Source organism: Drosophila montana, unplaced genomic scaffold, assembly GCF_035044405.1.
Source record: "Drosophila montana isolate Dmon_TW-CO22-7 unplaced genomic scaffold, ASM3504440v1 contig_2081_1, whole genome shotgun sequence".
NCBI lineage: Eukaryota > Metazoa > Arthropoda > Insecta > Diptera > Drosophilidae > Drosophila > Drosophila montana.
This window is the reverse complement of record NW_026996991.1, coordinates 1009638-1034111: the sequence shown is the minus strand read 5'-3', so window position 1 is coordinate 1034111 and position 24474 is coordinate 1009638. Positions and strand designations below refer to the sequence as shown.

Genomic DNA, 24474 nt, shown 5'->3' with positions numbered 1-24474 from the left:
GAAGACGCCACGCTGCATGTTGCACGCCAGCAGCGCACGCGGCGTATACGTAACGTGCGAGAAACAAAAAAAAAACACAAAAATTCGTGAGTTTAATTAATTGCAATAAAATTGCGTGTTTGTGCCGTCAGCTTAATTAGAAAAAAAAAATTAATAATAAAATAAAAAAATTAAAAGAAAGGCAAAGCAAATATAAAAATAAAAAAAAAACAGCACACCGCGTGCTGCCAGCATAAACAATCTGCACTGGAAGTGCAAGTGGCTCCACCTCCAGCAGCGCTGGAACACACACGCACGCACACACACACACACACATAGAGAGACGAACGCAGTTACGCAGCTTCCAGCGTTGGTTGCGTGGGAAACTGCGAAGCTGCTGTGCGACATTCGACTTGCTGCGTTCGCCGCCGACGCACGTGGCACGCAAAAAGTTTGCGCCACGCTCGCTGTCTCTCTCACACTCTGCCCCTAACGCGCGCGTGTGTTTCTGTGTGTGTGTGTGTCTGTGTGCGAGTGTAGCTTAACTTAAATAAAAATAAAAGTCAAACTAAACGCAGCGTGTAATCAGCGACAGTTTCCCTAATCCCCGCAGTCCGCTCGCCCGCCCGCAGCCAGCTTCAGTCAGTCGACAAACTGTGATTTACAACATGTGTGTGTGTGTGTGCGAGTGTACGTGTGTGTTTGCGTGCGATTTCTAATTGAAATTAATGTTCATCTGCGCCTTGTAATTTGATACAGACTTAAGCATACATTTATCAGCGTTTTTAATGCTAGGACTCTGACAAATAATGATAAGCGCCCCGCAGGCCCGTTCTAGCCACCAAAAGCCAAGACAAGCCAATGCAGCTGACAAATGTGTTTTGCCAGCCCCACCAATGAGCCAATTGTTGCCAATAAATTTGCTTGCAACAAAGAAATTTAATATTCAGAATATATATGTATATATATGCATATATAAATTTAATATATAATTCGAATATTTCTTTTCTGAAATTAAAATAAATTTAAATATAAAAAATAATTAAAATATCTTCATTCTGGAGCACAAATTAATGGCAAATCAAAGACAGATAAATATATCTTTTGAAAATCAAATATTTTATACAAAGTTCCATGTAGAAATATATATATAAGAAATGTTAAACATTTATTTTATGTTATGGCATAGACCATGTTGAAAATACATAGTAATTAATTATTGTGGCTGGGAAAGACTTTAAGGGGGGAGGAGGAATTGTGTAAAGTGAATCTCCTAATTATGTATGTACACTATACGAGAATCCACTTACCAAGTTTGTTATAGTTTGCTCTTGGAGTTCCGCTTAAGAAACCAAGTCTCTAAATCGATATTTATCGAACTTACAAAAATTGGAGAAGATATCGAAAAAAAAATGATAAACTTGTACTGAGCATGCAGGTTGGACTTAGCTTGTCGTTCCGATTAAGCATATACTGTATGGGTTCGAAAATGCTTCCTACTGCCTGTTCTATATACTTATGTATGTATTTTCTGTATGTTCTATACATAATTTCTCTTAGAGTTTCTACTTCTTAATATTCTCTTAAAGATAGGTATGTATGAAAAAATATATATTTTAATCTTCAAAAAGTTTAGACATTATTTAAAACAACTATGAATTTTGTATTAAAGTAGTTTTAAGAAGGTTATTAGAAGTGACTTTTTGGACCAATCCAGAGTCAAACGAAATTGACAAAGTTTGTCTAAATTGTTGGCCATTCGTTTGCCATAAGCCTGCTTCGCTCCATTTTTCCCATTTCCTGCATTAAATCCATATCAATAAATAAAGCTAATCGCTATACAAGTTGGTGATTTCGTGGCGAATTCCATGTCAGAAACGCAATTTATGGCTCAAGTATCTGTAAATACAGAAAAAAAATACACCAAACACACACACATGTGACACACGTAGCTGTGATTGACTGAGCTGCCTAGCGAGGGTGGCCCCTCGAGGGGTATCAGAAACACTCGCAACACACACTCAAATTCAAGTGGATGCAATCACCGTGTTGAGCCCTCTGATAAATTGTTGTCGCAACGTTTTCATAGGTGATTTGAAATCGAATGCAAAGTGAATTGCAGTTGGGCAGCATGCGAAGGAAACGGAAGAGCAAAGAAAATTGAAAATTGCGCGAGTCGATAAGCAAATGGACTGAACATAACCGAGCACTCGCGTCACACTCGCAGGGTCCATAGCAACATAATGCTTAGGTCGTGTTGTGCTTACATAATCCCAATAATGAGACACTAACCAGAGAGAGAAAGAGCGAGAGAGAGAGAGAGAGAGAGATAGAGAGAGAGAGTGAGCGAGCGAGAGAGCAATTCAATTGTGTACAAACCTGCAAGCAATAATTCAACACTCGCCAAGCACACAGGCAAGGACTCCATCAAGGATGCCCTTTGGACGCAAATCACCGCTGGAGGCGCTCGCCCTGCCCGGCGTCATGCTCGCCTACAAGTACAGCCAGTTCCGGCAGCGACGACGCGAGGCAGCTAGTCGTCGGGTCACCGAGCGCGAGCTCTCCGCGCTGCATCATAAAATTGTAAGTAACAACCGATCGGCCAGCACCCAAAAAGTATGCTAACATGCAACAAATACACTAAGAAAAACAAACGATTAGGCTTTTAGTCTCTCACTCTTTGCTTTCAATCTAATTTTATTTGATAAGTCTGGCAGCTTTACAAAAATAATAATGCGAAAACTGAGAAACCCTGCATATAACTCTTAATTGGGGTCATCCTCTTTTTGGCTCTTAGACCTGAAGGTGAAGTTAATTTCTTATCCCCTTCTTTCTCCTTCTTCATCTATGTTCCTCTATATTTTATGACCAATCTGGCATCTCTATAAGTAAACTAAGTAAAAATCTAACTTAACACCTGAGAACATTGCTCATTTTGTTAGGTATCTTTGCTTAATCTGGCAACTCTATAACAACAACGAAATCCAAAGGAAATCTTGCCTAATTTTATCCTCTCTCAATTCAATTCAATTCTAACACAATCTTAAGGGATATTTGAATAAACTGGCAACGATGCTAAGAACTCGCCCTTTATCTCTATAACCATAGTTTTGCCTTACATTAAGATACTTATTAAAAATCTGCCAACACTTTGAACAAGTTTTTCTGAAATCTAATGATATTGTTGTTAAATTCAATTCTCCCCTTCGCCGTAGCCATGTCAGGCTCTAAGCTATCTGGCAACTCTGCAAAGCAAGCAGAGTTGATATATCAAAGCAACTGTTAACAAATCTTTATCTTTATCTCTCACTCTCCCCCTGTCCTTGTTGCCTGTTTGAAATTCTCAACCTCATTGGGCAAAAGATTACACAGCATATTAAAGCAGGTTGGATTTTTTTTTACAGTGTATTCGCCTTTTATGCTCAGCACATAAAACTGGCAATAAAACCGTAGAATGATGCCGGCAGCCTTTATCAAAGCTGCAGGCATCATTAGCTACAACAACAACAACCGCAGCGAAGCTTTTAAGCGCCTACAAAAGGCGTGGACTGCGCAGCGGCTGAGCTGTCGCTGCCGCTGCTGCTGCTGACATCCCTTTGACATTTTAAAGTGTTTCCTGCGGCTGTAGCTGTTGTTGTTGTGCTTGTTTTTTATGTACAATATTTGTTTGCTTGGGTCTCACATTTAACTTCAGCAAATAGTTCGTAAAAATACATGTAAAAATCGCCAAAGGTGAGGTTTAGCTTAGTTTTTGTCAAAGCTACCAAAAAAAAGAAACAATAAATAAAAAAAAGTTGGGGGACTATAAAAAGTGTCGTAAATTTATGTGACATTTCATATATGTATGCGAGTGTGTATGTGTGTGTGTGTGCCTGAGTGTGTTTGGAAGTGTGAAATTATTTGCATTTTAGGCCAAAATACAAAATGTGGCCTGCTCTATGGGGAACATTAACAAATAAGAATTGCAATAATGTGTAGAAATATATATGAAGGGGCCTCTGGGAGTTGAATTGGAGGAAAACCAAAAATACTTGAGTACTTGACACCAATGCGAATGCTTAAATCAAGTGGAAATGTTTGTAGATTGAAAATGGTTGAAATAATATTTCGTTAAATTAGGCAAGCAAAACATGAATACATTGATAAGAAGTAGACGACGTAAGAACTAAATGTTTACCTATTGTATGTAAAAGTTCAAGAATATTTATAAGCTCTATGTATCCACAATATATCCAATGAAAATAACTAAATGCTTACCCATTGTTCATAGAGAAGTTTTATAATATTTATAACCACAATATATCCAAAGCTGATAACATGTTGTTCTCATAGCGAAGGTCTTGCCTATTCTTAAATTTTCACCTTACTTAACAGGTCATTGTGTTGACCACTTTCACATCCATAGTTTTATATATCTTTTCACAGTATTTTTTTAAATTTTTCTTAAAATTCCCAACTACTTAAAACACGAAAGTCGTTTAGTTCGCACTTCTTAAAATTCCCAACTACTTAAAGCACGAAAGTCGTTTAGTTCGCACTTCCTGCGCCTTCGACTTGTTGTTATCAGCAGCGCTTTTTATAGACGTAAGCCATATGCATTTCATAGTAGACAGCAAACACAAACAGTGCGCGTTGCCCATTTACATGTTAGCAACAACAACAACCACGACAAGAACCAAATGAACAACGCGACACTGTGGGAAAATGTTAAGCTCACTTGAGATTTTACGAGACTTGTTGAAAATTTATGACTTGCTCAAAAGGCATAGGCAGGCTGGCATATAAACAGCACTCACGCACATATACACACATACATTTCAACACTTATATAAGGACATCAACAAGAACTGTGAACTGGGCAATTGTATATGCACAAAATACTTAAAAACTGGACGAGTTCTCGCTGCCTGCTTTGCATAAAATCTGACGCGTGACTGTAATTTTTGCACGCGACCTTGAAAAAGCACAACAAACACACACCGACACACACACACGAACACACACTCTTGGCACACGAAAATGCTTTTATGCAACATTAGAGAAAAGAGGTTGAAAAAATTTATAAAAGCCGAGCTGCGTATTAAAATGCTTTTACAATTAAATGGCCAGCAAAATGCGAAATGCAAAAACTAAAATTACCTGTACACCTGAGTGCGATGTGTATGTATGTGTGAGTGTCTGGGCCAACAATTAGGCTAATGCCAAGGGCCATGTGCAGGTTTCAGGCTAAGAGGGAAACCTGCAAATGGATGGGCTTCAAATTTATGCGCAACGCCTCAAAGCGAACCCAAATGAGGCCGAATAAAGGCAAGAAATGAAGTGAAGCAGAGGGCTTGAAGTGGAGCGGGCTAAGGGTAGGCTTCTATCTAAACAATTTTGTGCTACAGCCAACAGGCATTTTAATTAGCTGGCAAAGTTGAAGGAAGTTAAGGTAGCAGAGAGTGACAAAGTATACCAATGAGCTCATTATGACACTTGTCATGGAAAAGCAAAAGCTGGTCGTATTCTCAGAAACATGTTTCAGCAACAGTTCGAAATAGTGAAGGTTCTATTGAAGGTGAGAGTCGATTTAATAATAATAGATTAAATTTAAGACCACGTGCGAAATACAAAAAATTCGTGTGGAGCATCAGAATATTAGTTTAACATTACAAATACTTTTATAACCCCCTTTACATGGCTGATCACAACTGAGCATTGTTAACTTAACAGCTTGTTAAAAGATGTGACAAAGAGTTTTATAGCTCTTTATAGCTCCCTTTACATGTCTGCTCACATTTCAGCTTAACATTACAAATACTTTAATCCCGTTTACATGGCTAATCACATTAAAACAGACAACTTTAGCAATGTTAACTTAACACCTTTATAAAAGATATGACAGATCCTATACATAACTGCGCACATTTGAACAGATAACTGAGAAACGTTAACTTAATATCTTTATAAACGATGCGTTCTGTTATGTGGCTCTTAATATGTTAGCTTACATAGTTCTTCGAACTCAAGCAGACACCTTAGAGGCCTCTGATCTGTGACCTTCTATTCATATTCTAATGGGCAATATTGGGCTTAACAGATTCCTGTTGAATTTTATACTACCAGTTCAAGATCACTGTAATGTGATTTTCACACTGTAAGTGAATGTGCCGCTGAAGCCTAATATAAAATATGAGACGGTAAGTAGAGCTATTTATTTCCATACCACAGAAAGAGAAAGTCTTCTGTATGTGTTCTTCAAAGTGTAAGGCTAACATGGCAGTCACTGTAAGTGTATACAGGTACAGTCTGCCAGACTTATGTTAAGTTTAATAGCGAAACTCTGAGCTGCTTAAGCTCTTGACAGTGGCTGTAGTTAATAATTTCACACATCCAAACTTTAAATTCATGAAAAATTATGGTAAAAAATTAGTTTTAATGTATTCATTAAAAAAGGACCACAAACAGTAGTGGAATCTTTGAAGTATCATCATCAGTTCGCATAATTCCCAAAAGCATAAGGCGAAAAAGTGCCTGGCATTGCGTATATGATACGTATACGAGCCAGAGAAGGCGCTCGCCACTCGCCTGCCACTGCGACATTTCCCAAATGCCAACGCAGGCTCAGAATTGGCCACAGCTGATTGCTGAGCGTTGATGGCTTCTAATTATGAGATGTTCGTTGGAAGATATGCATAAATATTCTGTGACACGCGGCGTATGCGCGATATGTTATTCATGTAAACTGGCATAAAATATGACGCATACCAGGCCTAGTCCCAGGCCATTAAATGTTGATTAGCGAACGGCAGTTGTTAGGGGGCGCTAGCCTGCGCGCGGAGTCTCTATTTAAAAGCCAAACGCTGTCAAATGTTAACAAACAGACCGAATTTTATGTTGACAACTCGCGTGACTTTGCAACATAAACCAAATAGATAAAGAGCAAGAGAAAGAAATAGACACGCGCACAAATATTTGCCACATATTTATTTGGCTTTTCTTGTATTTTTTTTTTTTGCCATCCTGCAAAATTTATAATTTAGTTGAGCGGAAATCGCAACGACAAGGACTCGACATTGAAAAGTGCTTGAAATTAATGGGCTTTACCTTCCGGTTCGACAATAGAAAATGCCTGAACTGCGGCTGCCGATTATTATTATTATTGGGTCCCATGCAATTTGCAGCTTGGCCGAACAATTGCTGAGGTGCAGAGAGTTTGACCACACCAAATTTGACTTGGCAGCCGGGCATAAAAAAAATCAAATAAAAACTAGCTTAGTCATCCGATTGCAGCAGAGAACTTGTCCAATGACAAACCAAAACTGGCCCCAAACTGGGCCTTGGCTACGTTTCGTTTCGTTAGGTTTTGTGGTCACAGACAGCCAAATAAATCACACAAAGCGTTTGAAAATAATTTCGTTTTTAGTGTTCCTGCCCAACGCCCCCTCAAGCCAGCCCTTTTTCATGTACTACAACGTTATAAATGTGCTTTTGATACAGCGCTCTGGGCCACATAGTTTTTACCTGTTTACGTAAGCCCTAGGCCACAATTGGCCACTGGCTGCTGCTGCTGCTGCTGCTGTTGGCCAACAGACGCGACCAAATAAATCATTAAAATCAAACATTAATCAACTTGATGACCGTTAAACACGTTCACTACTCCCATAACAAACACACACACGCAGCTCAACCGGATATCCGCATGGCGGCCATTGCTTTGTTTCCTAGCCAAGCGCCAAGTGGTTGAACTTTTGTGTCACCCGCTTCGGTGGCAGCAGCGCACGCAATGTCCTAGCAGCCCCACAATGGCGCATTTAGCTTTATTAAATGATTCTACACTGTGCAAAAAGAAGCTAACGAAAGGGAATCGAAATATTCTCAACATACATTAGCTATATTTTTTTTTAAATGGAAGAAATTAACCTGTTAATGAAAATAAATAAAGCAAATATGAAAATTGGTAATAATGAATTTGAACCGGCGACCTGCCGCTTCTATAAAAGTTGCAGCTGCCGTTAAATTGTTTTTAAGATCTCTTTTTGCTTGCCTTAAGTTTCTCTCAGTGTATTTTAGAGTCTTTTTTGATGTCGCCGTCAAAGTTTCTTTGTCGTCTCGACCGCTTCCGTCTGCTCGTGAGCGCCCCGCCCTCCGCAGCGTGCCCGCTGTCTCTTCCCCTGCAATTAGAGTGCATTAAACCTTAGTGTTTACGCATTTCAGTTCAAGTCGCTGCCATTGTTGTTGCTGTTGTTGTTGTTGTTGTTGTTGCCATGGTACTTTTCGTTTTACAATCAGCTTCTGCGTTCGCCTCACGTGCTGCACTCGACGTGCCTGGCAAAAGGGTTGCCCGGCGCAACGTTCCCGGCTCGCAAGCCCCACGCCCCACGCCAGGGTGTGGCAATGCATTAGGGCAGCTCACGCGATGTCTGCGCTATTAAATCCTGCATATATATACAATAGTGTATATAGTAGGTACAGCACGTACATCCATATGGATATGGCTGTTCTTGCTGTTGTTGTCGTTGAAGCATTTATTTTAATTGCATTGATTGAAGCGTTTAGAGTTTTGCGTGGGTTCTGGCGGGTGCTTAAAGCTGAACAGCATTGAATGGCGCTTGGAGAGCGCTCATAATTGACTAGCATATAAATTCAGATAGCGTATGCGACTTGATGTGCATACTAAACGTTGCGTGAAATAGCTTAGGGTATTCCAAGGCTCCTGTTCAGTGATAAGTTAGGGGTTGGTTATGATTTGGTAAAATCAAAATCGATTGCTCTAAGAATCAGAGAAATGTCTTTTAAATCTGATCTGATAATCCTTTAAAAATAAGTTTTTGCTTTTGCTGAGAGAACTTAGATAAGTCTAAGCAATATAGCTTTTATGCCAATTTTAGCTATTCCCCAGCTTATTCCCTCACCTGACAACTTTAACGCTTAATCATTCGTTTTATTGAAGCTATTATATATATCTGACGCATAGAGAAACTTTTAGATAAGTTACAAACTTAAATTTAGTTTAATATAAGTAACTTTCGCCATTTCCCAAGCTCTCTTTGAAATTATTGTGGTTCGATGTTATTATTATTATTAGTTTTGTTAAACTTTTAAAAAATATGTTGCGTTGAAAGAAACTTTATAGATAAGTTACAAAGCCAACCAAACGAGTTTTTGCAGACCAAAGACTCGATTGTTATGCGAACTTTCGAACACAGATCGATGCAATTCCCTATGCAACAAAATACCCTGCACTTTTATCTCTCTCACTCTTTATCTTACTCTGCGCTTCTCTCTCCGGTTTGCCTTTATTTTAAAACTACAATCAGATGTATATTTTGCCGTTGGCATGTCATTTCATTATGCGCTCAAAGTTAAAGCCACAAAAGTTGCAGTTTTCATTTAAGGCTACATTGACCATATCGCTGCATAACTCAAAGTGCGCAGCAAAAAACTTTGTTGCAATATTTAACCAGACACAACTTGTAGATACCCTGTAATTATGCATAACAATCGTGCGCTCAGCAGCTTTTGGGCTTGCTCGATAGGAAGCACGCTGCTGGCTTGTACCCACCTTCAAGTGCAACTACCCCACTATCACTCTTACAGGGTATATAAAACGGTTGCCACAAAACTAAAAGCTTGTAGCAAAAATATAAAAGGACAATGTCATAAATTTTCAATGCACGCCGCCGCATGGCAGGAAATGGAAGACGCGAAATTGGAAAAGCGCCCACAAAATCTATACCCAACACACAAACACATACAAACACACGCACACACACATAAGCACTAGAGCACAATGGACGCACAACACTTTTAGCTGAAAAAAACAAAAAATGCGTTTGCTTTGGCCGCTCGGCGCCCTCCTTTGATTCCCTCAGATTCGCGCCCCTTTACTCAAGGCCGCATTTTCAATTAAATTTATTGTTTTTCTGCCAAATGGTTTCAATCGGGCTGCCACTGCGCGCCGCGACAATTGTTTTAAATGGACTCTGGCAACGCCCACGCTTTAGCATCAATTTATGATGCGCTGCAAAGTAGGCAATGCTTTTTTGCTCTATTTTCTTTTTGCATTCACAGCTCATTTAAAACCCGTTTGATTTTTAACTGCAAATGTTCTTGTGCCGCACTCGTCACACAAAAGCGCACTTCTGCGTTCTTGTTGGAATTGAGTCGATGCCATGGGCAACCACGCCCCTGCCCCGGCAGGAACCCCTCTCCTGCTGCTGCACGCCAAATGCACAGGCACAATATATAAATGGCGAACTCTGCTTTTACCCCACACACACACATGCACAGCTAAACAGTTCATATGCTTTCAGCAGGCAATGCATTACTCTTTTCATAACCACATCGCCACCCCCTTCCTCTACCGTTCTTTAGCTCCCTTGCCCCGACTGTCACTCCTCGCCTGTTACAACTTTTAAATGTGCCATTTCGCTGACTCATTTCGCAACTAACGGCTAACTAAGTTAACTAGTATATCACTTACACTTGTGCACCCCCGCCCCCTTTCTCCCATTCACCTGCCTTACCGCTGGTCCCCCTCCCCGCTCTACCTAGTCAACGCTGCTTTCAGTTCCTGTCAGCTGGCTTTCAATGAATAAACCAAAATGGCATCGCAGCGGCAATTTCCACTTTTCACTTTTTGCCCGTTGTATGTGCTAAAAGCCATAATTACGCTTGATGAGGCTGCTCTCAGCGCGTGTGAGTGAGTGTGTGTGTGCGCTATTTAGTTGGCAAATTTTACACTTTTGTCACAATTTTCTATGGCTGCACTTTAGCAGGCACTGTGTGTGTGTGTGTGTGTGTGTGTGGTCCTCGCACATGGCCCACGACTCGTTGTCATTGTTGTCCATGTTGTTGTGCGAGTTGTTGTTATTGTTGTTGTTGATGCTGCCACTGCTATCTGTCTGGCCAAGTTTTGCAATTAGCCAGCGCGTCTATTGATAAATAACAGCCACAGTGAGCAACAATAAACATGGCACACCCCCACACAGTTTTCAAACAAGTAAATCTATAATTTCATAGCGGTTGTTTATAGAGTATTTAATAGTTGTTTCCGCTGTAAAGCTGTGTTAAATTAAATTGAAAGTTTGAAATTATGAGCAAATGTTTATTTATTTATTTATATTTATATTTTTATTTATATTTTTAAGCCAGGAACGAAAACTTTAATAATTAATATATTTATTTTAATAATTTTTAATTATTTTTTCATTTTCAATATTGCTCAGAGAATGATTCTTACTATTTAACCTTCATATACAAGCTTTTGACAGTCTTTTTTTTTATTTAGTTCCATCTATTTAACTTTACTATTTATTAAATTTAATTGATTTTCTTATACTTTTTACTATTTAAAATTGATTGTATAAGCTCTTTAATATGTAATTTAAACTAAGCGATATGTATTGTCAATCAATCAATCAATCAATCAGTTTTTCAGACATCTATCTAATGCAAATTTTTGTATAATTTTCTTTGGGAACCTGTTTCATTGTCAGGCCGTATGGCATGGATTCTCTTGCACATTACAGGCTTCAATTAGGCGCCTACATTAAACTTGTTTCGTTTAGATGGTTGGATGGTATTTAATTGGATTTTAATGTGTGCGGCAATTAGAACATCCTGGACATTTAGAACCAACATATCATGTTCTAGCACACACACTCTCCCACTCTCTCTCTCTCTCTCTCTCTCTCTCAATGTATAAATCTCCCTTCTTGCACATCTTGTTCGCTTTAATGAGCTTGTTCGCCTGCTGCTCGCTATAAAAATGTATAAAATATTGAGGGCTGCTCCGGCTGTGTGACATGAAAAGCATATTAAATGCAATAAATTCACTTAGTTACAACACATAACTCACACACAGACACACACACACACACATGCACACACATATATTAACTCGCTGACACGTAAACGTCACTGATATTAATGCAATTTTCTTGACATTGTTGCGCCTGCCAGTGTGCAACAAATAAACAGACAACACACAGCAGAGAGAGGAGAAAGTAAGTCGCCCTGTTGTTGTCTAACATAATAGAATTGTTTATTGTCTTTCTCACACCGCTGGCCTCCACTATGCCTCGCTCACTCGCTCTGCCGCCGGACACGAGCTGAAATAGAAAGCAACATAATAAAAGCACCTAACAGAGCTCTATGAAAAGATATCATCCAGTACCTAGTTATCAAAGGTGGGCCCTAAATAAAGAATTGGGCTAAAAGATGCCCTGTAACTTAACGTAATAAGGATTCAGATTTGTTTAAAATATGTTATCTTAAAAACAGCTTTTATTATCACAGGTTTCTGCTAAAAAGTACTTGCTGATAATAACATCTTTTGCATATGTTTACATTTTTTTCTGCCAAACAGTTTTTTTTGTTAAAAATAACTGTTAATTGATTCTAATTACACTTCTTACTTGTGTTATCTTTTATTTTAACATATTCTGCTTTTTAACAGCTGTTAGTTCATTTCTGTCCATAAAATGGAAACGAATATTATATTGATAAACTCCGTATGCATCCATACTCCTTATCACTGCTTCAGTACAGGGTAAATCAAGCACATAGGCTGACTTAGCTCTTCTGCTAGCATGCATAGTAAACATAAAAGCGACGCTGTGCGCACAAAGCGAAAAGCTTATCGATTTAATTAATTTTTTTCGGGTACCCTTATTGGATTTGAGTTCCTTAGAATTCAAAATTGCAAAATGTGTGCAGGCCCAACGAAAAACAAGCAGGTGTTGTCATGTTAACTGGCTGACTGGCTGACTGACTGACTAGCAAAACGATTGACTGATTGAGTACATGCAAACTCATGTTCTGAGTAGCCTACTTCGAGGTGTCAAAATGTCTGACACACTTATGAGGCGGCGGCCCCAAAAAGGAAAAATACATAAGAAATGTATTAAATTACATGAGAGTTGAGTTATAAATAAGTTATGGATACAGGGCAAATACGACAACAATCAATTTGAACATCAATCAATCAATCAGTCAGCCAGGCTGTAAAGTGGCAGCTGGATCTAGAGGCCCATTTCCATCCAACAGCTCATTAGACAACGCCCATGACTCAGCGCCGTGTCATGTGTGGGAGGTGTGTGTATGTGTGTTGCGTGGGTTGGCTCGTTTATCAGGCCAGTATAGAGCTCATTTTGCACGTGTCTGCACCTTGTTCAGAAGCCATTGTCATGTGCGACATGGTCATGGCATGCCATTCAGCCGTAGAGCAACCCCCTAAAACGATAATCATAAACACAACTCACATTTAATTGGCCCCCCGAACACACACCTGGACGGGCGCATATAATTGATATGCTAACTGCAGGAAATATACGAGCTGGTTAGTCAAGGTCTCTTGTACATGTGCCCGGGGAATTGACAAATATGGAAATGTTGGGATTGTGACTTAGGTAAACTAATTTGATTTCTCAACAAGCGACTTGTTCACATTTGCCCAACACAATCACAGCTCTAATGCATTTTTTATGGTCTACTCTTAGGCGGACAAACGTTTTTGGTGTTTCTTTTATGCGTTCTACTTTAATTTTCGCTACGTTCTGTTATTCGCATGACCCTCGTCACAGGCACAGCAGGTTTGAGTCTTAGTTTTAGGCGTGACTCACGACAAAACGCAGCCCAAGTAATTTAATTTAGTTGTCCAAAATACCTAAAAAAAAAACGAAAAAATAGAAAGCGCGCAAATCTAAAAGGCGTCGAAGATTAGATACTCTTAAGGTATTAAATATATTTCGGAGCAATATAATTAAAAGTTTAACAAATTCCTTTTTAATTGGCTATTTCTGCTACAACTGAATATAAATTAAATAAAAACATGTAAGAATTAAAAATAGCTGATTGATTTGAACTGGCGTCCTCGCTTCTGTTATATTGGATTCAATATTATATTTATATTTTATTTCGAGTATTAAGATAATTCAAAGTTTATCCTCTCAAAAATGTAACAGTATTATTTTCAAACTTCTGATCACTTTAATGCCCTACATTACTTTATTAAAATGCCTTCACTTAGGGTATTCGAAAGCAAAATACGACATGCAAAGTGCTTGGGGCTTCGACAATGACGCAACGGGAAACCTTAGAAAACAGCAGGCAGGCAGTCAGTCAGAAAGAAGGGAAAGCAGGAGCAGCAGCAAAAAAAAATAAATATATATATACATAAAATATTAAGTATACGCCCCCAAGGGCAGCCAGCAAAAATATTTGTCCTAGCCAGGCGAACAAAATCGCAAAAAAAAGAAACAATAACAAACAAAATTTGTACTTAGTTTGTAGAAACGGGTGCCGGAACCCCAAACGAAAATATGAGCAATTGCCGGCATAATTAAAAACTAATTAATAATATATTTTGGCCAGGTTGAGGTCGCACTATAATAGCTGTAAATTGCTTATTAGCAAAGTAGAGAACGCTTTAAAATACAGCTATAAGCCTAGAATTATGGTAAAATAAAAAACAACAACAACCGGCAGGATGTGCGCCATAATGTGCAATGAGCTGCGGCGGCGACCGATTTTCAACTCATTTCATAGGCCAACGCTTAACGAGCGGAAGTTGTGGCAAGTAGCTGGGTAGCTGGCACACCCGAGTGCAGCCAGGCTCGTGTGTGTGTGTGTTGTGTGTGCTGCATTATTAATGAGAAGTTTTTGCCTCATGCCGCCATGGCAGATTTGAAAAACATCGAACGATGCAAGCAGCACGTGACAGCTTTACTGCAGTGCCACTTAGCCTGCGGCAGCTGTGGCAGTTGCAAGTAGTTGCTGCTGCAGCTGTTGCAGTTAACAGCCAGCAGCCAGCAGCATTTGCACCATTTGCTTAGGTAAATAACATACGCTCCATTTGAAGCTACGTTCAATGATTTGTGAATTTCGTTTGCTGAAACTAAAATTTTACTAGGTCAGCCTCTTGGGCAAGTCGTGGCTAAAGTAAAATTGGGTGCGGGGGCAAGCTGCAGCTGAAAGCCTCATTGAATTTATATTTTATGGTCGCACAAGGTGCAGCCCCATTGCATAGGCTGTAAACCTCCTGATGAAAGATGTAAATAATCTTGAAAATCGATAAAAATAAATCAAGTTTTTAACTAGAGTAAACTCTCACGTTTTCACATTTGAAGGCGAATATTCAAGGTATATTGCAAATTTTATTGCTTAAAATATTATTCGAAAGACCTTCATAACTAACTGAGAGGGAGAAAGAGAGAGCACTTTTACCTTTTACATCTATAAACAATTACGCGTATTAAGTCTCATCTACTTTCGAAAGCATTTCTCTATCATATTTTGTAACTATTATTTTCTCTTTGACATCCCGCTTATGCTTCTCAACTAATAGATTTCATCATCATCATCATAGAAATCAGTTCCCTTATTATACGTAACTAGCGGGTATAACCCGGCCTTGCCCGTGGCACGTATGTTATAAAATCAAAAAAGCTTTAAAAATGATTTTAAAACTGATCGGACGGGAATCAAACAACTTTTATGCAAATCGGAAAACTCTTAAAATTCACCAAAAAATCTAAAAAATGCATTTTTCACCGAAGGAGTTTAGATTTTGCGAGAAATGTGAAACACGTCTCAAATGATTTTTCTAATAGATCTCTGGAAATGAATTTGAGTGCGAAACGTCACCCACCAAATCTTTGACCTCCATTTCCACCAAGGAGGAAAGGATTTTTCAAAAAGTGTGAAACCCCCCTTAAATGAATTTAAACATAGATCTTTAAATATGAATTTGGGGCCAATCGGCTGGTAAACAAATAACTTTCATACAACCTTTTTCCGCCAATTTACCACTGTTGCGGGTGGAATTTTCCAAATCGCTGAAATACGTACTTATTAAGTTCTTATGAAGAGCTTTAAAAATAAGTTTGAAGCAAATCGGACACAACTTAAAACGCCACCCAAAAAATCTTTAAATCGCATTCCCCCCGAAGAAGTTTGAATTCTGCGAAAAGTGAGAAACACGTCTCAAATGATTTTTCATATAGATCACTGGAAATGAATTTGAGCGCGAGACGTCACCCACCAAATCTTTGACCTCCATTTCCACCAAGGAGGAATGGGTTTTCCGAAAAGTGCGAAACACCCCTCAAATGAATTTGAACAAAGATCTTTGAAAATAAGTTTGGGGCCGATCGGATGGTAAACAAAAAAGTTACATACAAACGTTTTTCGCGATTTTTCCACACTTGCGAGTGGAATTTCCCGAAACCCCGTCTTAACGTGCACCTACATCACATAAGGTAACTACAGTGAAATTTTCAGCTTCCTAGCTTTTACGGTTTGGGCTGTGCGTTGATCACCAATCAGTCAGTCAGTCAGTCAGTCAGTCAGTCAGTCAGGACAAACAGTTTTATATATAGAGATAAACCCATTGAAATCCATTTCAAAAGCCCATTGTTGAGTTACTTAAGTGAATCCGCTGAGAATCGCATAGAAAGGCAAAACTCAATAAAAGGCCGTATGCCAAATGCCATTCAATTCGAACGTATTTTCTTTTCTAAACACATATACAGCTTACGTGCTAACAATACTTATAAGTCAGATCACAATACAACTTACAACTACTTAGATAAGCAACAAATACAACTAGAGAGAACTGTGGAGGGAGAAACCTTCAACTCTGGTGCGTCCAAATCACGCGCACCCACATAAATCTCATGTTAAAGGATGGAGCTCATCAGAGCTGGGAACTGTGAAGGGGGCGAGGTACATTTAACATTTTGTCACGTCAATGCGATGTTGTTGCTGAGCGTGTTGTAGTCATCCTCTTGCTGCAGCCGTGCGGCTTCCCCGGAGGCATTCGCTGTCATTTTATAGGAGATGGGCAACTGAGGTATTGTCGACGGGCTGTGCCGTCCAAATGGTTTGGCACCGTTCGTCTCCAAATAGAACTTGCCGCGCAGTCTGTCAAGTGTTCGGTGGAAAAACAAAATTGGAATGGATTGTGTGGCTGAGATAATTTATATCGATTGCTCTCACCTCGGATCGGCGCCGTAGCCCATGTAGGCACGTCCGTTGCCATCGCGGCAGATGCCAAGCTTTGGCGATGGCTCACAGCGTTCGACGGGAAAGGCCAACGGTTGACCGATGCTCTCCACAAAGTACTCCCAGGCGCGCTGATGACTGCAGCCAACTGCAAGTAAACAGGACGGGTCAGAAAATCTTGCAGTCGACTGCACCATACTCTGTCCACAGTGTCAAGAATCTGCTCGCTTGATCTTTGGAGGAGCTCACTAAGCTGCACCAAGCCTCTCCTCTAGCACTTTGTGAACAGAGCAACCAAATGCAGCTGCAGTAAATATGAATTTAAGTGCATCCGCTTACTAATGATGCCCAGCCAGCGATTATTGGCGATTTCCTGCCGCGCACAGCCCGGCTGCAATGGTCGTCCGCCATTCGGATAGAAATCAGCATGGCCCATGGCCGTGGGATTGCCCAGAATGCCGCCATCCGTGTGTATGACATCGACAAAGCGCGCATCGCTCGGACTCAGTCGACGATTGGAGCTGTTGCCCTCGAAGAGCGGCAGTGCCGGATCCAATGCCGTAATCCTAGACAGCTTAATGCCCCACTCCTGCAGCTGTTTGCCCGCAAAGCCGGCAACCTCGGCGCCCAAGCTGAATCCAATCAGATGTATATGCTTCGCGGCATACCCGCTGGTCACCAGATAGCGCAGAAACCTGGCCAAGTAGCGGGCGGCAACGGGCAGATTCTCCACAGCGTTGGAGTACCAGGGCACAGCGACCATGGCGCTCCAGTCGACCAATATCACATTGTAATTGCCGCGTCGCAAAAAGGCTGTGAAGCAAATAGAATGAGCTGCTGTGTGTGTGTGTGTAGAGCCTTAGAGATTCAGAAATTGAGTTACCATCCTTCAGGTCCTGACTGCTCTGCTTCTCGCCCGTGGCGGACTCCGAGAAGCCGTGCAGATAGATGGCCAGCGGGTAATTGAAATTGAAATTGCTGCGCGCCAGTCGCACATCGTCGCTCAACTGCAGCAGCTGTGCCGCGTTGCGGTTTTTCCTGCAAGAGTTGCCCAAATGACCTTTCAATATGCACGAGCCGCGCGGACGCTACACGCCCCACCAACCAACCAACTCACCTGGTGTACAGCAGAAACTTGATGTCCTCGCGTTCGCGTATCGCACAGCAGGTGCTGCAGCTGCCACGCGGCGCAGCGCTGTAGAAGATGGGTGAGCCGGCTGCAAAGAGAGAAGGCGAAAACACATAAGCAAACCCGACGGCTCAATACACTGCAAGCAGCGTTAAATCTGTTAACAAAATTAAATATTCTTAGAAATGCAATATAAGAATGGAGTATCAATTTAAGAATGGAGTCCAATGGCTTACAGTAGCCTGATATAATATAAGACTTGGAAGTTGATACTAATCAAAAAAAATATGTATACATTATGACACATTCCGTGAGTACAAAAAAAAATACCCTCAATTAGAGTATAACAAGTCGAAAGAGACCTTCTTAAGCATAATATCTACGAGTACATATTTTAAATTAAAAGTCTCCAACTTCATCTCACAAAATCCATATACTCGTTTACGCGTTTTGTGAACAGGGTAGCAAAACATAAAGTCGCGGATTTACGATTGCAAATTTTCAATTGAGCATGTGAAAAATGCCAGCAATTATTTGGAGCCAGCTAATTGAATTATTAAGCAGCTAATAAGACAGCGACAACAACAACAACAACACCAACAATAAAACTTGGCTAAAACGAAACCAGCCAAGCGAGGCGCAAGTCAAGTTAGCCGTGAACTTGAATCTGGTATTACGATGGTGAGCTGCGAGCTACCAATAAAAAAAAACGACACTAACAACGACCACAACAACCACAAGATTGACAGCTGGAACGACATCGGCAACAACGACAACAACGAAAACAACAATAACAACAAACAGCAGCACGTGACGCATACGACGCTTATTACGTCTAAGCGGAGACAAATGTTACAACGAGTACACACATACACATGCATATTCGCATAGGCTACAATCTCTGGCCATATGACACCACGAGAATACCCTGTAAGAGCTGTTCAAAAAGCCGCCCGCCTTGTAGCTGCTCTTTTGCCAGTTCTCAGCTATCTTTTGGCTTCGTCTCGCATATTGATTCCTTTTTAAAACTGTGTGGGAAACTTTCAAGACATTTTTATGACTTACAGGGTATTCAAAATAGTCTGAAAAGCTGAAACACATAAAAAACATTTAAAGTAACCAAATTTCTCGGCAGATTCTTAATTTGTGCTCAACATAAAGTGAAACCAGCTGGTGATAATTATTAGATTCGATAAAAGAGAAAAACTAAGCTGAGATCCGTTTCCTGCAGGTAATTCTTCACTAGCTTTTTATTTATTCACATGTCATGCTATAGTAAGCTCTTTTACCGTCGACTTTTATTTTTTCTTATTGTTATTGGTTTTTATTGTTATTCTTATTTTATTCGTCTAATAAGAATTGGCAAAGAAAAGAAATGAATCTATTTCCGATGAATGTATTCCAGATCTTAATTTAGCAATTACATTTGGTATTGGAATATATTTCGAATACTTCACAATAGCAATTACTTTTTTTACCTAAAGCAAAATACAAAATTCTTAACGAATCTATTATAAATAACGTTTTATTACTAAGAATGGATACTTTTTCTCACGAGCTTTTGCTTGAAAATGTTTTATATAAACTCAGTCTTTTACAAAGTCTTCGATTTTTAAGTTGCAGCAACAACAATCGATAACATAGTTGCAATCGAAAATCGAAATCAAAGTTCGAACTCTTTAAAGAAGTGCTTAAATAGGTCTGGCCTAAAGCTTAAAAGGGAGGTTTAAGATTGAAATACTTTTAAAAAAAATGTTTAAAGAAAAAGAGACGGAAAAAAATTATTTTAATTTTGTGAGCTTAGAAATCGTTTAAACATTAAAATATAATAATGAATTGAGCATGAACTCAAAGCCTAATTTTTAATTTAATTAATTTAATTTTAATTTAATTTATCAGGTCTTAGTAGGTACTCTGTATCTGTTACCAAAGCCTTCCAGTAGTTAATGTGCCCACTTGGCTGCTGCAAAACAAGTTTTTATCAAGTGTTTTATCTAAAGCTAAGAGACATTGTAACGAGGGCGTGGCACTGGGTCAACAAGGCAATGTCAATGGCAGCGCAGTCGTCGTCGCCGTCTCAATCGCAGTCGCATTCACATTCGCTTTGTTCTCCGCTTTTGTTTTGCTACACAAATTTAGCGTTGTTTGTGCATTGATTGCATTTGATTAAATGGCCAAAATCAACAATAATCATGACCTTAGCCAAGGCCAATTGAGTTAGCAGCTTGATTTTCTGCTGCTTCTTCTTCTTGCTCAACATTTGCCGTTTCGCGACTTGGGCTTGATTTTATGCAAGTAGTTTAGAAAACTTGAATTTATGTAAATTTATTATCAGTTTTTTTTTTGTTATTTAGCGGAAGAGTTTTGTGACTTATATCTATATAAATTTTGTTGTTGTTGTTTAATTTTCTTTGTTTTTGTTTTGTTTCGCATTCGCATTTGCTTCCACGTTTCTTTGCGTCACGCCGTGCATTTTATTTAATATCATTTTTTCTTCGCATTTAAATAATATGTACTCTTTGTTGTTGTTAATTTAAATGTTTATTTTATTTTTTTTTGTTTTTTGTTTTTGCTGTTGACTGTCGGCTAATTATAAAGCTCATGCCTCACCTATTGTTGTTGTTAAATGAATAATCACATTGTTAAAGCTGAACTTTTTTTGACCACACACCTCGCCCGGCTCTTAAGTTCTAGATATGTTATGTTATTCTTAACTGGCCTGACATTGTGTGCGGTCTGAACTGGCCATAAAATGTCTCCATACATAATGGGCCCGAGGGATGCCCCAGATGTCATAAAACTCTGCTTAATGGGGTTTTTTTTCATTAAAGAATTGGGTGGCGCAGTGGCAGACTTCTAAATCATCTTTGAGGTGATTTCTGACAAGCAAGTGCGATGCGCAGCTAATTTATGAAGCAAATTATATTTTAAATATTGCTGGCATTAAGCTAGAATTTGTGAAAAGTGACAAAAACCAAAAATACATTAATTATGTCCAAGAATACGCCCTTCAAACATGTTTAAAGCTAAGTGCTTGGCACTTGCTTGACGTTAGATAAAAGATCAAATGAGTTTGTGGGTGATTTACAATATTTAATGGACTGTTGTAGGCTGTCAAACATGTAAACCTTATACTTCGATGGTTAGTTTTATGATTAGCTTATTATGACTTTAGAGATAACATACACTTAACATTTTTATCATTGCAAGTGGAAATACATTAACATGAGTCTGTGAAAATTAATAATAACGACAAACAGTGAAGCTTATAAGAAACATTTTTTCTACAAACACTATTCACGCTTTTGGTGGGAATCTCCCGAAATTTAGTCTTAGTTTGCACTTTCATCACAAAAGTTTATGGATTCTGCTGTGCACTGTTCATCAATCAGTCAGTTAGGTAATCAATCAATCAGCAAACAGAGTTATATTTATGAAGATTAAGTTACATTTTGTGCTAGGTATATATATTTTAGACATATATAATAGAATATATATTAGAATATTTATATCACATAATTATTTCAACAAGCTCCAGGTTATGGCTTGTACTGTGCATTGTTCATCAGTCAATCAGTCAGGTAATCAGTCAATCAGCAGCAACAGTTCAATATTTAAAGATCAAGTAATGTTTTGGGCCACATATATATTTTTTAGACATGGAGAATAAATATATCACATAATTATTTTAACACGCTCCATTTAATTTTTGGCAAGATGTATTTGTACACATTGGTACGCCCATATAACATATGTCTCCCCCTCAATTTAAGGCAGTTAACTATTAAAGCCTTGACTTTATTTACAAGCTAGTACGAATCAGATGTTCCATTGTTCAGCGGCTGCCCAGTGCCAAGGCGGCCTTCTTTCACAGCTGAGTAAGCCCTCAAACAAGCAGCCAGGCCGGGCCCCAAGTAATCCATGCATCAAATGTCAACAATTGGCACTTGTGACCAAAACACACACACACACACGCCAACCACTCTTATCTACACACATATTATTTATAAACAAGCACATAGCATATTTACAATTCACAACGCCTTGAACTTAGGCACAAAGATTTGTGTCTAAAAGCAAAGTAAACAGTTCGATAGCTGGCACAAAGAACACCTCAGTGGGGCTAGGTGCTGAGAGATATTTGAATTATTTTATTTTTTTCTGCTAATTTATGGCACAAACTTACCCAGCAGGAATGTAAAAACATGGCACAATGTTGAGGCAGTTGGCAAAACCATCGCAGAATATAAACAAATGCACTTAAGTTGAATTGGTTTTGGCTTTTAAGTGATATTTTATACTTTTTCAATATTGTATTTTATTGTATATTTTATCAGCGGGGCCAGCGAATTTGGGCGTGCAATGAACCTGGCACATGCTCAACCACGAGTTTCACACTTTGTGAACTATTTGATTTTGTTATTATTTAATGGGCACTTCCGCATTGACTACGCTGCGTATTTGGGCGCGTCTATAAAACACACACGCAGACACACACACACGGCTTTATTTTTAGGCAGCGACAACAACGCTCTGTTCTGGCCAAGTTTCGTAGACGAACTGAACGCTGTTCAAGCCGCACGCTGACTGTCCAGCGATGTCGACGATGACGACGACGGCGATGACTGCGACTGGGATCGTTGTCTAGAAGCTGTTGAGCTGTTTGCGGGCTTGGTTTGATTGCTTATTGGGTGGCAGCTTGAAATCAATTCGCACGGCCCTATGCCAAAAACAAAAGACTGAGGCAACGAACTTGATCGTCGCAATTTTCATGCATGTTCCGCCTCAGCCTGTGCCAAATATTTAGATTAGCTAATCGCGCATGCTCACACATGCACACGCTGGAAAAGTCGTAAAATTGCTTTTTAATTTCCTGATGTCGCACGCCTGTCGCCCGCCTAGCATACGAAATGAAGCGCTTGGATCGAAGATCGCTGCAAACTGATCGCTTTGGGTGGGCGGCTAAATAATCGTGAACCGGGCAACGAGCCGCTTACAAAGCCAAAGTTCAGCAGCAAGTTGAACAGGCTTTAATTTACCCGTCATTGATGCTGCGGGAGGATGGGGACGGGATCACTTCTAGAGCTGTGTTTGCAGTGCTTATGTGAGTTGCACTGAGAAAAATTTAGGAGCATCGGAGCTTTGTTGGAAATTTGCAGGAAGATTGCAGATATGCCAGAATTGATTTTCAAAAGATACTTTGTGCTGACTGACAGCCTGACTGACTGTCTGTCTAACTGACTGAATGATTCATTGACTGACTGAATGGCTGACTGACTGATTGACTGTTTGATCAACTCGGAGCCCATCATGAATTTGCCACACTTTTAACAAAGATAAATAATACTATATATAAATTCTTGTCACATTCAGATTATTAAATATATTTCTTAGCAGTATTTCAAGAAGTTAGAACCTGATATCAATTGAAAAAGCCGCTTAGCGAGCTTTAGCTGTTCTCTTTTATATATTTTTTTCCGGCAGTGTATCATATCCAGCCGGCTCACCTTGACCGAGTGCTGACTTTTAGATTCCATTATGCCAATAAGATGCTCTCTGCTCTACGCAGCTGATGATGCTTATCGCCTTTCGTTGACCGTAGCCAACAACTGCGACAACAACAACAGCAGCAACATCAAATCACATTATTTAAGCGGTTCTGACCAACCTCAACTTTTGCCAACTCTTCTTCTTCTTCTGCTCAGCTTTTGCCGCGGGTCAATTAGCGAGGCGTCGAGTTTTGCATATGCAGAGCATTAATCAATCGCCATAATTTTTGCTCAAGTTGCGGGCGGCTGTGACTATGATTTATGCATAGATTGAAACTGAAATTGCGTCTGACTATGAAGACCGTTAGTCAGGGTCAGACTTTACAAATAATTAGCTTTACTATGCTTTATGGCAGCTAACAGCAAGCTAATTGGCATGTGTGTGTTCTCGAGGTTTTTACATTGATTAGAGCGGTAATTCAATGGCTAATTAGCCATTGCTAACAATTGGCAAGCCTTGGGGCTTGGCCCTGAAAGCCGCCAAGTGCAAGGCCCATTCTATGTTCTATTCCATTGGCCAAGCCAAAAACCAGTTCAACAACTTCGGTCGAAGTCTGAATGAATGCATTTGACGACTTCCTCGTGCCTTGAAAGGTGGCGCTATTAAAGGTACATTGCACGCGCATTAATGCAATTGCTTATTTATATATTTACAGTAAGCACACAATAAATGCGCTAAAAATAAGCAACAGTTATGCCTAGTTATGGCACTTCCATAAAAAAACAATTGACCACAATCAACCACAATCAATTTATATGAAAAATAACTGATACAATTGTGAATAGCCGAAGACTTAATACTCTTATTAAATTAATGTAGTATATAAA

The 24474-nt window shown here is 39.5% G+C and overlaps 2 protein-coding genes across 3 annotated transcripts in view; one reads left to right on the top strand and one right to left on the bottom strand.

Annotated features, from left to right (window-relative positions):
* The window catches only part of LOC135426637 (protein bunched, class 2/F/G isoform), a 28836-nt gene continuing 4362 nt past the window's right edge, over window positions 1–24474 (top strand). For both annotated transcript variants that reach the window (XM_064679865.1, XM_064679864.1), the window contains exons 1-2: window positions 1–86; window positions 2069–2562. In XM_064679865.1, the coding sequence (XP_064535935.1) occupies window positions 2413–2562 (150 nt within the window). In that variant the 5' untranslated portion in view covers window positions 1–86; window positions 2069–2412. The remainder of the gene's footprint in view (window positions 87–2068; window positions 2563–24474) is intronic.
* LOC135426758 (pancreatic lipase-related protein 2) lies at window positions 16452–22866 on the bottom strand. Its single transcript, XM_064680040.1, has 6 exons — window positions 22284–22866; window positions 18086–18185; window positions 17852–18006; window positions 17308–17781; window positions 16963–17116; window positions 16452–16887 (listed from the first exon to the last, which is right to left on the bottom strand). The coding sequence occupies exons 1-6, from the start codon at window positions 22333–22335 to the stop codon at window positions 16707–16709; spliced, it is 1116 nt and encodes a 371-aa protein (XP_064536110.1). The 5' UTR covers window positions 22336–22866; the 3' UTR covers window positions 16452–16706.